The sequence below is a fragment of the Podarcis raffonei genome, chromosome 15, assembly GCF_027172205.1.
Source record: "Podarcis raffonei isolate rPodRaf1 chromosome 15, rPodRaf1.pri, whole genome shotgun sequence".
Lineage (NCBI taxonomy): Eukaryota > Metazoa > Chordata > Lepidosauria > Squamata > Lacertidae > Podarcis > Podarcis raffonei.
The window spans coordinates 14700756-14716486 of NC_070616.1; the positions used below are offsets into that span (position 1 = coordinate 14700756).

The 15731-nt window shown below is 46.6% G+C and overlaps 1 protein-coding gene across 1 annotated transcript; it reads left to right on the forward strand.

The window, feature by feature from the left end:
- The first annotated feature begins 1837 nt into the window (after window positions 1-1837).
- ASL (argininosuccinate lyase) lies at window positions 1838-15364 on the forward strand. Its single transcript, XM_053366910.1, has 17 exons — window positions 1838-1940; window positions 2132-2203; window positions 5047-5241; window positions 5762-5845; window positions 6474-6530; window positions 8985-9082; window positions 9646-9723; window positions 9991-10068; window positions 10440-10492; window positions 10794-10856; window positions 11061-11175; window positions 12097-12181; window positions 12477-12536; window positions 13028-13111; window positions 13760-13840; window positions 14441-14547; window positions 15113-15364. The coding sequence occupies exons 2-17, from the start codon at window positions 2192-2194 to the stop codon at window positions 15255-15257; spliced, it is 1395 nt and encodes a 464-aa protein (XP_053222885.1). The 5' UTR covers window positions 1838-1940; window positions 2132-2191; the 3' UTR covers window positions 15258-15364.
- The last annotated feature ends 367 nt before the right edge of the window (window positions 15365-15731 follow it).

Here is a 15731-nt window from a genome sequence, read left to right on the forward strand (position 1 = left end):
TTTTTTTCAGTATAATTGTTTGTCCATCTGTCAATGTGCCTGGCACTTTGCAAGGGACAAAAAGGCAGGTCCTTGCCCCAAGGAGGTTACAGTAAACAAAATGACATAGGGGAAAACACAACAACAGGGGAAAGGGAGGCATAAATCACAGCATCTTCAGTACCTTCAGGGGAAATAAGAATCTGCATATCAAAGAAAAATGTTTCATATGAATTTAGATTTTTTGCAATCGGCTAATGGGATACACAGCTTCAGTTGTTCCTTTAGGTCAGCCTTTACCATCCTGCTGCCCTTCAGAAATTTAGGACTACAACTCCCATCAGCTCATGGTGGAATACACCCTTCTCACCCTCTTACTCTCCATTTTATCCTCACAATAACCCTGTGAAGCAAGGTAGGCTGAGAGAAGATGACTGTCCCAAAGACACCCAGTTAGCTTCATGGTGGGGTGGAGATTTGAACTCATCTCCTGGACCCTCGTCCAACACTCTAACCACTACACCCATGCTGGTTTGGATTGTGTTGTGGGTGGTGGTTTCTGAACATCACCCATTTTTCCTTCTGTGAAATGGGTATTTTGTGGTGCCTTAACTGCTCAGATTTCCACATGGGCCCAAGAGGATTGGGGGACACCGCCCCTGGTTTTAGCATAAGGAGGCTTATGGGAGGGAAGTTATTGGTTTGTGAGGGTTTGTGGGTCTTGTTTTTATTATATTTTGTGTTCTCATTTTGTATTTTTATGTTGTGAACCGCAGCATGCAAATTTAATAAACAACCAACAAGTAAATAAATATTAAGCTTCCTATGTTACTTTGCTTCCCTGAGCCAGTGCAGACTGCATTTCTCATCACAACAGCAACCCAAAAGTGAGATTTCCAGACAGATTTTTTATAGAAATTAAGCAATCCAGATACAGCCAGCAAGTGGGGGGATATAACATCTCCTACTTAGATAAGTAAGCTAAAGTGCTTAACCTTATCTGATTTGTGTCATTAATAAAGGGGGGAAACTCATAAAAAAACACAGGTTATTACATGGTACAAGGAGGGAGAGATTGATACATATGAAAGATATTTGGATATGATGGACAGGGTTATTTTTGAAACCATTTTCTTGATCTGATTTGTCAAGCGCTGTAGGAATGCAGGAGCAGCAACTTAAAATCACCACAGCATAACAAAATAAGAAATGATAAAAGCAGGAATGTAGCATTCTTTGATGCACTTCATTCTGTGCCTCTTGGTTCTTAGAGCCTTGCACAAATACAACTCCTCTAATTTTGGAATATTTGATACAAAAGGGGAAGGGCGACCAAAAGAACAAAACCATAACATGATCAGTAAAACCAGTCAAAGGCAGCTAATCTAAAACATCCAAATTAAAAAAATAAAATAAAGATCCAGCAATAAGCTAAAAACAGATCAAAACACGTGTCAGCATCCCACAACCAACATGTTTAATCAGTGCTGTGCGCTGACTTTTCTAAGTCCTCCTGGGCTTCTTGGAGAAAAAGGTGGGAGATAAATGCGATAGATAGATAGATGATAGATAGATAGATAGATAGATGGGGAGGGATCATCATAATCTAGCTATAATATACAGTAATACTTCCCTCTCCCCGCCACTCACATAACTTGCTAAATTATTTCCTAAGATTTGGAGACAGAGTCGGTAAAAAAACAAAACTCTGCAACAAGAGCGAGTTTGATATCTCTTGATGAGTTTAATCACTTGGAGCTATTAGGAATACAGATTTGAGAACAGCCCTTCCAGAAGCGTTGGGGTAAAGCCAGAGGGTCGGTGGGTGGGGCCAACTATCCGATCTGACCGTAGGCCCCGCCCAGGGGCGTGGCTTGCTGGAGGCTGCCGCTTGAAAAGGGGAGCCCTGGGCAGCTTGGAACAGCACAGATCGGCTGGCTGGTGCTTCAGAGGCGCAGCAGGTGAGCCCATCGTGGGAAGCAGCTGCGGGGCGCTCCCTGGCGGTCTCTCCAGTAGCTTTGCAGAGAGGGGAAAGGATGCACCGCCTCTCTGTCTCGCTGTGTCTGTCTGTCTGTCTGTCTGTCTGGGATGGTAGAGGGGCAGGCTTCTTATGCAAGTGTCAAACCACCCCCAATCTCTGGCTCTCTTCCAGATTTTGCAAAGCTTTCTTTCTTTCTAAGCCAAGTTGGAGAAGGAGGAAACATCGCCAGACATGGCATCCGAGGTGAGCTGGGAGTTTTTGGAAATTCACCTCCCCCCCTATCCCCCCCCTAAAACCCCCCACCTTCCATCCCTGTCCTTTTTCACAATAAGATTTGTCATTGCAGAGGCTTCACATCAGAAATCATTTTGAGCAAAATTAGGGTTTGTAGTTATTTCTGTGATTCATTTTCCGTTTAGATGGCACTGACAGTAGCTTGCATGCTGGAGAGGGCATGGTTGCAGCATGGGATAAGGATTTTTTGGGATGGTGGAATTCACTGTCACCAAAGAGCTGGTGAAGGGTCTTACATGCTAAGAACCAGTTTCTGGGTTTGCTGTTTTCCTCCTCCCTCCGAATCCCTTTTCCTTTTGTGTCATGTGCTTTACAATTTAAGCCCGAGATCAGGAGCTGTTTTATTACTGAGATTTGTAAGCCGCTTGATGAGCATTTTTTCCAGGGCTGGAGAGTAGGATGTGAATAAATAAAATACATGGTGTATTCCACTGCTGCGGAGCAGACATATGGGTGCCCCTTTATTGGGGTTGTTAGCATGGTTAGATGAGACTCGTATACCCTCCATGGTTAGAGGCAGTGTACCTCTCTCACTGCTGTTAGTGAACAAGGGCCTGGTTGTTAAACCATACATATATGTGATTTCATTGAACTACCCTCTGTTGGAGGCAGAGTACTGAGCTAAACAGCCCCAAGAGGGCTATTCTTATGGTTTCATTTATAGCACTTATATTCTAGACATCTGGTGCCTGAGTTTTCAGACAACAGCTATTGCTGGGCATCTAAGTTTCATTTTTTTTGACCCGTTGGAGGATGGAACCATAGAACCTTCTTATTTATTGTGTGCCATCAGCTAAATGTTGGCAGATTTCAGGACACATAGAAGGAAGTTCTTCTTTACAGGGCACATAGTTAAACTGTGGAACTCCCTCCCACAGGAGGCAAGGATGGCCACAAACCTAGATGGCTTTAAAAGAGGATAGGACAAATTAATGGAGATGAAGGTTATCGGTGGCTAGGAACCATCATGGATGCGCTCTGCCTTCAAAGTTGGAGGCAGCGATGCTTCTGAAAACCAGTTGCTGGAAACCACAGGAAGGAAGATATGCTCTTGTGCTCAAATCCGTGTTTAGGGGTTTCCCACAGGCATCTGGGTGGGGTCACTGAGAGAACTGGATGCTGGACTAGATGGGCCATTGGCCTGATCCAGCAGGTGGTTCTTATGTTCAAGAGGCGAATGAATTTAGGGTGCGAATGTGAGGGGTTTGCAATGCTGGAAGGCCAGGGGTTGGGGAGAGATTGGAAGGGGCCAGGCTTTGTGGTGGTGCACCTGCACTGCATACAGAAGGCTCCTGGGGAGTCTGACGCCCTCCCTGGCACACCCGTTTCAAAGGAGCTCGCACGGCTGAGGGCAGTTTCCTCTTCAAGTCAGACACTCTTGGGCAAGGTGGACCCACAGTCTGACTTGCACATGCTGTATTGAAAGGATCTATACGGATTCCTAGAACTGTAGAGTTGGAAGGGACCCCAAGGGTCATCTAGTCCAACCCCCTACAACACAGGAACCACAGCTAGATAATCCCTGGCAGATGGCAGCCCATCCTCTGTTTGAAAACCTCCATAGGGCAGAGGGCAAGCAGCTCAGTGGCAGAGCATCAGCTTGGTGTGCAGAACCTCCCGGGTTCATTCCCAGATAACATCTTTAGGTAGGGCTGGGAGAGACTCCCTGCCAAAACCTCTGGAGTGCCACTGCCAGTCAGTGCACACAATTCTGAGTTAGATGGACCTGCGGTGCATCTCAGCGTAAGGCAGCTTCCTGGGTTCTTTGATTCAAAACCATGAGGACTAGAAACTTAACTTTATTTTCAAGGCAAAGGCTGTGGCTCTGTGGCAGAGCATCTTCTCTGCATGCAGTAGGGCTGGGATGGACCGGCAGGTCTGACTCAGTCCTGCGTTCAGAGACCCTTCCTTTTGAAAGCAAATCCTCCCCTAACAAGACTTGCTGTCTCTTGCAAAAAAAGAATATTTGCAAGTGATGCTTCTCAATGCTAACCTCCATTACTGGCATTGCCTGGGAAAAAGAAGCATTTTTATTTTTTTAAGTGCTGAATGCAGGCTTCAGTGTGGCTTGACCCTGAAATGATATTTCCTGGCCGGCTGACCTTTGGCTCCTGAAGAGGCAGAGCAGTCACATGTTGCTCTCCTATTTGTTTTGAGGCAACGGGAGCAGTTGCAGCAACGGAATTCTGTGCTGACAGAAGCAGATTGTGATCCACTGAGTGTTCTGCTGAAGAGCAATAATAAGCTATATGTGCTGGATTCACCAAAATGTTGGCTGGGGGAGAGGGAGAGGCAGTGAGCTCCAGAGGTAGACCTGTGGGTCCTATGATTTCAGAATCAAACTTCAACATTTGAGGGGAGCTCTGCCGCTTGGGGGGGTGTCTCAGGTTCAACCCTGGTAGGGCTGGGAACGTGCCCTGCCTGAAACCCCAGAGAGCCACTACCAGTCAGTGCTAGATGGACCAACAGTGCAACGATGTACAAGGCAGCTTAGAATCATAGAACTGTAGAATTGGAAGGGACCCTGAGGGTCATCTAGTCCAACCCGCTGCAACGCAGGAATCTTGACTGAATCATACATGATAGATTTGCCATCCAAGCTCTGCTAACCCCCCCCCCAAGGAAGGCTCAGTCCCCAGTTGCATTTCCAGATAGGGCTAGGAGATGCTCCCTGTCTGAAACCCTAGAGATCCGGTCCATGTGAACAGTACTTAGCTGGAGTTATTTCCTACATTCCTTCTTAATTTCTCATTCTTGCTAACCTGCGCAAGGCATCTTCCTTCTTTCCCCAGGGTGATAAACTTTACGGAGGAAGGCTGACGGGGAGTCTTGATCCCATCATGGAGAAGCTCAACTCTTCGATAGAGGTAGACCATCGCTTGGCGGAAGTTGACGTCCGCTCAAGTATAGCTTATGCCAAGGCTCTGGAGAAAGCTGGGATCTTATCCAAAGCCGAAGTGGAGAAGATCATCAGTGGGCTTGAGAAGGTATTGATCCGGGAACTTCAAAGCAAGCTTACAATATTCAGAAAGGGTGCTTTGGGAGATGGGGACTGTTTCATCTTGAGTAGGGAACATTAGAATTTAAGAACTGGGGCCTGGGTGGGTTTGCTTCCCCTCTTTCCTTGCCAAGAACAGGTTAGTAAATCTCTACTTCATGAGCATGCAATTTGTGTCCCCCCATCACATCAGTCTGGGATTAGAAGGAAGAATCAACTTCTCCTTATCCAATGTACACATATAGAACAGTTCCTTGTATAAGAGCACCCCAGAACCAAAAATATTTCTGTGATGGGTGATGTCATCCACTTCCCAATATGCTGACACCCATAAGTGCATGCTGGCTCTTTTTGACTTTCTCCTGGAAAGAAGCAGGGCTCCTAAACACAGCTTCTTGGACTCAGCTGTTAAATGCATGAATGGCTCTCTAACTCATCCCGCCACAAACACAAGCAGCAAAGACCGCCTTCTTAATTACTAACCAGCCCTTTTTCTGCTGTATTTGTAGATTTCTGAGGAGATTTCCAAGGGCACTTTGGTGATCACCAAAACTGATGAGGACATCCACACCACCATTGAACGCAGGCTCAAGGTTTGGTGCACCTGTTCAATCTACGTTCTGTGGCTTTTTTCTTCTGGGGACTGTAGACTCTAAGGGATTTTTGGCTATGTCCATTTCAGGAAGAAGCAAGCTTCCCCTTACCTCCTGTTTGTCCACCAAAAGAGATCCGTACCCTAATTTTCAGTGTCCTAATGGCCCTTTGGGGCTACAAACACAGTTGGATAACTACAGGACAGCAGGATCATAGAGGCCGAAAGCACAAGCAGGTCGAAAACAAACCAAGCTTTAGATCCACAGAGCCCTACCTCCCCAAACAGACAAACCTCTCAGAACCATCCCCAAGCAAAAATAAATAAATAAATCACTTCAAATTATGAAAATAAAAAAGGGATGGACACGGGGCCTAAGTAGGTGCCAAGGGGGCTGTCTGAGGAGACCATGGTGCCTGCAAGCACCACATCAAGGACCCCAGCTTTAAAGTAAGAAACCATGGTTTGTTTACTTGTTGGGGAGACAACCATGGTTCATTCGGCAAACCATTGGTTCAGACAAACCATGGCTTAGCATTACATGCAAACTTGGCCAATGAATAACTGTTCTCAAGATCTATTTCCTCCAAAGCATTGGACTGACAATGACGATGACTCCTTTTTTCCAGGAGCTGATTGGTGATGTGGCTGGCAAGCTTCACACTGGAAGAAGCAGAAACGATCAAGTAGGAAAACAAGAGTGGATGGCTTATTAGCAGTTTTAGCTATCCTACCTGTTTCTCTCTCTCTCTCTGTCCTGTTTCCTATATAAATGTAGTAGCAGAAGGTATTGCGGGAGGGAGCGTTCTGAAAAAGCTATTCTGTTTTAAAATATAACGTCAAGTTTCTAGTCCTTGAAGCTTTCCAGATAAGTCACACTTCCAAAAAATCTCACAAGATGGTGGGGAAATGAGGAGGGATTCTTGTAGACACCCTGATTTAAGCCATTGCCCTTTGCCCCTTCCTGTGTCCAGCCGAAGTCAGATTGTGCAAGGTTTAGGGATTTTCTGATACAGAGGATAAACAGCCAGTAATCCCACATTTTTGAACTCGGGAGTTGCACCATCGTGCTCTGAATCTATTTGCATGAGATCAGCTTTCCGGCTCCTCTTCTGCAAACTCCACTGGGATGGGGATGGTGTTTTTGGGAAGGGCCCTTCCTCCTTGCTGAGGTCGTAACAACATAAATAAGAGAATCGGGTCAATGGCCCATTTAGTCAAGCATCAGAGGGAGCGGGTGGCGCTGTGGAGTCACTGCATCCCCTTGATCATTAGGGTTGCCCTTTTCTGAATCTTTTCCAATATCCTTTTTGGGATGAGGCGACCAGAACAGCACACAGTATAACTCAAATGTGCTTTGAGTTACCACCGTATCTCCATCTTGGCTGCTTTTGTTTTTCTCCCTAGCCCAACAGCTCTGGTACCCAACACTCTGAACCGAGTACAACGAGCTATTCATTCATAGCTACTGAGATTTCTGTCTCTTCTTTATTATTAGTATTAAAAATATGTTCTTGGTCTTGGGGACCAGCTGCTTGTGTAAAATTCGGAGTCTGTTTGCTCTTTCAAGGTGGCCCCTTTCCATAGCTGATTCCTCCAAAGCCCTCTTTTCCTCCTCTAGCCCAGAGCTGTTGCAGTTGAGAGGCAAAGTGGTCTGGTGGTTAAGGAGCTTGTCAGCATCTCTGAAGGCCATGGGTTCAAGTCCTGCTTATTCTCACACTGGATGGCCGCCTCCAGTTCACTCAGCAATGAAGCGGTACCTGAACTGTGCCAAATATATCTTGTATCTTGATTCCTGCATTCCCCAAAGCCGGATACTGGCCCTTCAGGCCTTGTAGGGAGCTAGCTGGCCTCCAGCTGAGCGCCCCCCATGCAATTCCATACATGGTTACTTGGAAGTAATTCCCACTGAGTTTAATAGGGCTTACTCCCAGGTAAGTGTGTATAGCACACTTACAAGGCACCCAGGTTCTTATCAGGAGACCCTCAGCAGAAAAATCTGCTTTTGCAGACAAGTTTCCATGACGCATTACCTGCATTTTTTTAAATTAGTAATAGTAATACATTATTAAATGAGCAATTTTTAACCCACAGCAGAGGCAAAGGAGTTGAGGGATGGACCAGGGATGTGGTCTTACCCAATTGGCCACCGAGGTGCAGGAAAATGTTTGCCCAGAATGTCACTGAACGGGGGAATAAATGTTTCCAAGCTGTAGGAAATAGAAATGTGTTTTAATGAATTCATCGTTGCATTATTTTAATAAGTGTGTGAACATATGTGTGCAAGACAGGTAAGGGTCATAGCTCAGTGGATGAGCAACACTTTGCTCCCAGATTGTTCGTTTGCAAACTGGAGAGCTGCTGCAAGTGAGTGGAGTCGGCATTGAGCTAGATGGACCAATGGGTTCTGTAGAAGGCATCTTCCAATGGAACCAAATTCTACTCTCCTTTAAGTCAAAACCATGAGATCTAGCCCTGCACTCTGCTGCTGCAGCAGCAGCAAGAGCCATAGCTCAGTGACAGAGCACCTGCTTTGCACCCAAGGTCCCGGGTTTGATCCCCAATGGTGTCTCCGGGTAGGGCTGGGAACGTCCCCCCATCTGAAACTAGGAGGCCTTCACTCCCTTCCTCCCCACCCTCCAACCCAGGAGGAGAGAACAACATGTTTCTCAGAAGTAACAGCTGTGCTCCAATAATGCACATCTTTGAGGCCAGGGTAAAGGATGTCCACTCCAAGCAATCGTATGCTATATGGATTCCAAAATGGTTTTCTTGGATGCCATCGGGACCTTCTGCAGGTTTCTTGGGTAGAAGGGCTTAGACAAAATACCCTCCATTGCTCTTCTTCCTTGCCACTGTTGTGGTTGGCATGCCCATCAGGAAAAGAGGCAAGTGAGCAAGCCAGGGGCCACAGGGCAGGGCTCTTTTTCAGTGTGAACCCCCCAATCTTAGCAACTGCCCAGCCACTATGACATGTGGCACATGCCTTTGGAACGGTATTCTTGACCGGCTAAACTGATCCCAAATGACCTTCTTCAGCATCCTCTGTGAAAGGGGCCAGATCAGCGTCTCCAGGTGGAATTGTTGGTCTTTCTTTCATGAGGCCTGAGAAGTGAGATGCTTTGCGGCTTTTCTTCCAGGTGGTGACCGACCTGAGGTTGTTGATGAAGAGCTCTATCACAGTGCTTTCCGGCCACCTGCAGCAGCTCATCCGCACCCTGGTGGAGCGTGCTTCTGCGTAAGCTTCTCTTTATTTTCTCCCTGCCCCTCCGCCACATTTTACTTATATATATTTTATTGCATTTATATCCCATCCTTTTCCTCCAAGGAGCTCAAGGTGGTGTGCATGGTGCTTCCCCATTTTATTCCCGATAACAGCCCTGCGAGGTAGGCTAGGCTGAGAGAGGCAGTGCCTGGCCCAAGGTTGCCCAGTGAGCTGAGTGGTGGATTCGAACCCTGCTCTGCCCTAGTCCAACACTCTAACCACTAAACCACACTGTCCCCTCTTCTTGGACTAGTCACTGGCTGCCAGTTCATTTATGGGGACAACTTTAATGGCTGGTATTGGCTTTCTGAAGCCCTAAGCTGGAGGAGGGAATCTTTTCCTTTTCCCCAGTCCGAGAACCACATTCCCTGTTGGGCAACCATCTGTGAGCCATGTGTCAGAAGAAAACGGTAAGGCCAGAGGCCAAGAACGGGTGGAGACAACACTGCAACTCTTTGTGCAGTAGGCAACAAACTTGGTCCAAAGTCAGTGAAATGTGATTTTGTAACTTGGTGGTCTCCTGTGTTTCCTTGCAGTGAAATTGAAGTGATCCTCCCTGGTTACACCCACCTGCAGAGGGCTCAGCCAATCAGATGGAGCCATCTCTTATTAAGGTAATGGATGCCTTCCCCACCTTCTGGAGTTCCTTCTAGTAAGTTGCCCCAATCCATCCTGCAGCAGCTTTCAACCTGGGGAGGAGAGGTAGTCTCTGAGCATGTGCAGAGTGCTAGGTCACAAAAATCTGCTTTCTATGATCCAGGAGGCTCCAGATCCAAGAAGTAAAATTCCTTGGCCCTGGCGGGTAGGTGGGTGGGCGCCTCTTTTCAGAGATGTGGGTTTGCTTCCTCCTCTTCAAGTCTCTTCCTCTTGACTTCCAACAGCCACGCCGTGGCTTTGACCAGGGATTCCGAGCGTCTCTCGGAGGTGAAGAAGAGGATCGACGTCCTGCCTTTGGGAAGGTAAAAACTGAATCTCCTTCTGGTGTTAGTTACACCTGGACCAGCTATGACCAGTAGCTCATCATCACCTGCGAATCTTGAGGATGTTGCGTGTACACCTGTCTCCTTTGGATTTTAATGTAATGGACCAATATATCCTGTAACTGCTGACAGCAAATTGTTAGCATGTATAGGGAAAGGAGGGAAGTGTTTTCTCAGTTCCATGGCTCCCACCCCATGTACAACCTCCCTGCAGTGTTGCAAAGGATCTTGGCTGGGCAATGGGGGCCTCCCCTACTAGTCGGCTTCAGCCCTTGCTGCCCTTCCTCTGAACAGGAGGTTAGAAGAGGTTCTACCTCTTCTCTCCATTTATTTTATTATTATTTTTGCAGTGGTGCTCTGGCTGGCAACCCACTTGGCCTGGACCGTGAACTTATCCGTAAAGGTGAGTGGTGCATTTTTCCTTCCAAATGAAACAGAGCAAAACCATTCTTCCAGAAGGTGAAGGGAGTTAATTTACAGACTGCCAAAAATAAAGGAACCTAGATTTTAGGCTGAATTGGTCTGAGGTGTTTTCTCTTTTTCCCCTCTCACACAACAATACATTCACTTTCTCTCTCTTACCCCATTAATCTACTCTTCGCTTGTGGCAACATCTGCGTGCAAAGTGAATCAATCTGACTTTGTTACTCTTTTGCTCAAATTTCCTTGACGTGTCTCTTTTTGTCTGTCTTTTTTCATTCTAGAACTCGAGATGGCATCCATCAGCATCAACAGCATTGATGCTGTGAGCGACCGTGACTTTGCGGGTAAGTGTGCTGTTTTTGTGTCAGGGCAGAGTTCCGAATATTTGGAATCGGTTGCAAGGGGCAGGTTTGCAGAGGACTAGAACCTTGAAGGCTTTGCAATAAGAGTGAGCTAGTTAAAACAGGACAGCCTGATGGACTCTATTCTTGTTCCCTGTTTGAGGGCAACCAATGAGATTTCTTTTCCCCTCATTTTTTTCCCTCCAGTGGAGTTCCTTTCCACTTCTTCTCTGCTCATGATCCACCTGAGCAAATTAGCCGAAGACCTGATTCTCTTTGCCACAAAGGAGTTCGGATTCATCACTCTCTCCGATGCATTCTGGTAACGCTGTGGAAATTCTTAACCCTGTTCTGGGGATTCCTCCGGCAGCCTTGCCCAAACAGAGGTGGAAGGGCCACCTTTTCAGAGAATATTTATCATTGCAGGGGTCCCTTGTAAATCTATCATTCTATGTCCAATGGCTTTTAAGCTAGGCATTTGGGGATCTCTGTTTTCCTTGCTCACTTATCAGGAGTTTCTGAACGAGATGGCTGATAGGGGATTAAAAGACACCCCCTTGCAAAAATGACAGCTTCCTCCTCCGCTACACTGGATATTCCTGGGGTCATGCTTCTAGTCAACATGGCACAATTAATGAACTGCAGCTTGTGGTCTAACTGTGCACTGTAAGGCACAGAGGTATTGACATACTTAAAAGATTTGGGACTAGGGCACAAATCTGCATATGCTAATATAAGCAAACATAGAACTTAAAGCCGCAGGAGTGAAAAGAAAACTTAATCCCCCACCCAAATTGTCTCGGATAAATTCTTCCATTAATTTGCACTCCGCAGCAGTTTCCCTTCCATTCAATTCAATTTCCACATGGATCTTGCTCCAAATCATTTCAGTTCCCCTCATATTATCACCAATCATCTCAAGGTAATGCAAACTTTTAATTTGTTCCCCTTCCCAAATGAATACGCCAGGTAGTAACTCAGCTCAACCCAGCTCCAGTTCAATTTCCCCCAAATTCATTTTTATTTTACTCAAACACTGAGATCTGTGGTTCATACCCTTCTGTCTACCACTGCCCCTAATGGGGCCTGTTCCAGAATCCTCTGCAGTTTCAAGCAGAGCAATATAGAGAGGTTGCTTTTCTCCCACCCCCATAGAGGCTGAAAAGTACTGCTGCGGCCTGAGAGGTTGAACCAGATCTTGCTTTGCTCTAAGTGTGACATATTCTGTTTTGTTTTTTCAAAGCACCGGGAGCAGCCTGATGCCTCAGAAGAAGAATCCGGACAGCCTCGAACTGATCCGTAGCAAGACTGGCCGTGTGATCGGAAGGGTGAGTGCCCAGGCTTGGTTCAGGTTCAGTCAGTGACAAAGCCTCGAAAATTTTAGTTGTGATTCCTGCATTGCAGTGGGTTGGAGAATTGGACGACATGACCATTACAGGGGGTTGGACTAGATGACCATTGGGGGTATGTTGATAAAGGAATAAAATACAGGTGACCCTTGAGAACTTTCCTTTAAAAGAAAAATCCAGTGGATTTGTCCGTACCTGAATGTATTTGTGACACATACTTTTTCAGTGTTATTAAATGCCCTCTCCCATCTCATTCCTTCCTTGTTCTTTGCAGACTATTGGACTTCTCGTGGTACTGAAAGGACTCCCCAGTGCCTACAACAAAGACCTGCAGGTAAAAGGATGGTGGCATTAATGGCTTTACCTAGGTCCCAGTTACAAACTGCCACCTTCTGGCGCAGCTGGGGCTTGGATCGAGGGTAAGAAGCACAGAGGATCTGTGGAACTTCTTGCCACAAGATGTGTGCAGCACTCAGGTTGAGAGAAGGCTTGAGTCTGTTCTCTGGGTCAATGTGGACAAATTGCAGGGGACGGCCATCGCCTACAAGGCCTTGCTCATGAGCTTCCCGGGGGAAAGTGACTCATTGATGTCAGACCCCCCCAAGTGTTCCTATTTTCCAGAGATGTCCCTGATTTAGAGAATCTGTCCTGGTTTCTGATTTGATCCCAGAATGTCCCGCTTTTCCTTAGGATGTCCCTATTTTCATTGAAGAAATACTGGAGGATATGTTTTGCAGGACCAGGTGGGCCTTCTCGTCTGGTCCAGCAGCACATTTCTCATGTAAAAAGATAAAAGCATTAGTCTGTTTTCCCCCCTGCAAACAGGAAGATAAGGAGGCCGTGATCGATGTGATTGACACCCTGAGTGCCGTGCTTCAGGTCACCACTGGTGTGATCTCTACTCTCCAGGTAAGAATTATTATTTTTTAGGAAGGTTTGCCCTTACTTGCTGAGGAAGCACATAAGCGTTCCCATTCTCCCCCCCTCTCTTTCTAAGGCTGGTTCCAGACTGTTACAATTTTTCAAATTTGGTATACCACCAAATCCCAGGTTGCACAATTAAAGTGGATTTGATTATTTTAAATTGGCTATCCATTATACCTGATGTCTTGCAATGGAGCATTCACTACTCTTGCCAAAGGTTTCTGCTGCTATTGGGTTTCTTTTCTTTATTTCTTTTTAATGAATTTCATGCATTTTTGTTATAAATGCATTTTGTATAGTGTGTTTTTTAAGCAACCAACAAGTTCAATGTGATAATAGGGGATTTGTAAGCAGAGACCTACGTAGAACATGGATGTATGTTTTAATCTGTTTTTTGGGGTTGTTTTCTTATTCCCAGTTGTATCTTTGGAATGTTTTAAAGAACTGCTTTGACTGATAACTTGATTGTTTTGTTCTCTTCGTAAACCGCTCTGAGGTTGCTGCTAATAATAATAATAATAATAATAATAATAATAATAATATCATCTTTATTGTCATTGCCCCCTCTCGGGGGCACAGTCAAGTGGTGTATAAAATTTTAAAACAACAAAAGAAATAAATATTCTCTTCCAGATCAACAAGGAAACCATGGAGAAAGCCCTCAGCCCTGATATGCTGGCTACGGATCTTGCCAACCTCCTGGTTCGCAAGGGGGTGAGTGTCTGAAGCAGGGGTAGCCACCCCAATGGTGTCCCCAACAGCAAGGAATGATGGGAGCCCAAAAACATCTGGAGGGGGCAGTGCACCATGTTGGTTACTCCCAATCCAAAGTGGTAGATTCCACTTGCATTTGTACTTGAGAGCTGTGATCCAGCGACTTCCCCAGCGGATCTGGGCCTGGGTGGGCACCACCACGCAGGACCACCAAAAACTGTGGTCTCCTGGAGAAACCGCTGCAGATTTCTGCTTGCACAGTAAATGTGGGCATCTGTTTCCATTACATTCCACTACATAATTCAGCACCCACCCCAAGTTTCAGATAGCACAACTTTTTGATGCAAGATGGGCTGGTTTCCCAAGAGATGAGCCCCCTCTCCAACAGGTGTTTGGGTGCTCCTTGTCTGCACGATACCCCCTCAGACCAAATGGACCATTGACCTGATGCAGTAGACTCTGCTTGTGCTCTTAAGGTTATCCTAGGGTGGAAGCTGCCACAGCAACCTCCTACTCTTCGTAGATTCAGTCTGAAGATTGCAGGGATCAGCTAGGTCTACGCAAGGGAAAGCTCCTGAATGTGTGCTTTTGCAATTGCAGATGCCGTTCAGACAAGCCCACACTGCCGTCGGGAAAGCGGTCCACTTAGCTGAGACCAAAGGAGTGACTCTTAACCATCTATCCCCAGAGGACCTGAAGAGCATCACGTAAGTTTCGCCCTTTTTGCAAAATGTGAAAACCAAGTTCTGTGGAGTTGGAAGGGACCCCAGCAGCCATCTAGTCCAACCCTGTGCAATGCAGGAACCTCGACTGCATCATACATGACATAAGGGCATTCAACCTCTGCTGTTTCTAGCCCTCACGGCTGCAGACCCGAGGCGTCGGCATCTTATACTGCGTTAAAATCATTCCTTCTAAGAGTCTCTCTAAGGCAGAATGTTAGGTGGCCGAAGAGAGCCATCCCAGCTCAAGGATACTTCCAGCCAGTCAAAAAAAATGCTCCGGGGGCTTCGGAGGGGTATGGCTTTTCTTCAGAGATGTGTGGCCTGGGGAGGGTCCAGAGAACTGGACAGAGAAACCTGTTAGGGGTACATTTGGCTTCCTGGTTTGAGGTTCCCTCACCCCTGACACAGCTCTGCCCTGCATGACTGTCTCTTGGTCACTTGAAAGTGTGACCAACATGAGAGAGAGAGAGAGAGAGAGAGAGAAAGTTCTCTGAATATTGTTGAATACCCACCGACTGACCTCCGGCTGCATTTTCTTTCCCTCCAGCCCCATGCTGGGAGGCGACATCTCCCAGGTGTTCAACCAGCAGAGCAGCGTGGAGCAGTACACCTCCCCTGGCGGGACGGCCAAGAGCAGCGTGAGCACCCAGATCGAGCAATTGAAGGAGCTCCTGAAGAAGCAGAAGGATTAAGCTTTTGAGTGTGGGGGAAGGAAACTATCCCTTTGCTGCGGGTTGTGCTTATCACGTTTAATCCCGAGTTAATAAACACAGTGGTGTATTGGATTTCACTGAGAAAACTTTGTTGCGTGGTTTTTCTCCCCTTCCCTTTCTCCTTCGCTACAACTCTTCCTGCATTGCAGGGGGTTGGACTAGATGACCCAAAGGTCCTCTTCCAACTCTACAATTCTGTTGAACAAGTTCTCCCACAAGGGCGGGCAGCCGGATCCTCCTTCCATCACACCCTCTTGATGTGCCGGACTCCTAACTCTCAGCATGCCAGGAATTTGAGGGCCCTATCAGAAGGGTAGATTTGTGTATGGTGTACAATCTCACACACACTCAAAACCACATTCATGGTTTAATGAATAAAATAAACTTGGGTTAGCTCCTGTACAGTTTTCACTGAGGGTAGCTGCTGGCAGCCATTTTGTCCAAGGGTAAATC

Bases quoted from the DNA above. Each gene is read 5' to 3' on its own strand.
- ASL (XM_053366910.1), top strand. The intron at 5,242-5,761 runs GTATTGATCCGG...CTGTATTTGTAG, and splicing joins TCATCAGTGGGCTTGAGAAG to ATTTCTGAGGAGATTTCCAA. The intron at 14,548-15,112 runs GTAAGTTTCGCC...CTTTCCCTCCAG, and splicing joins GAGGACCTGAAGAGCATCAC to CCCCATGCTGGGAGGCGACA.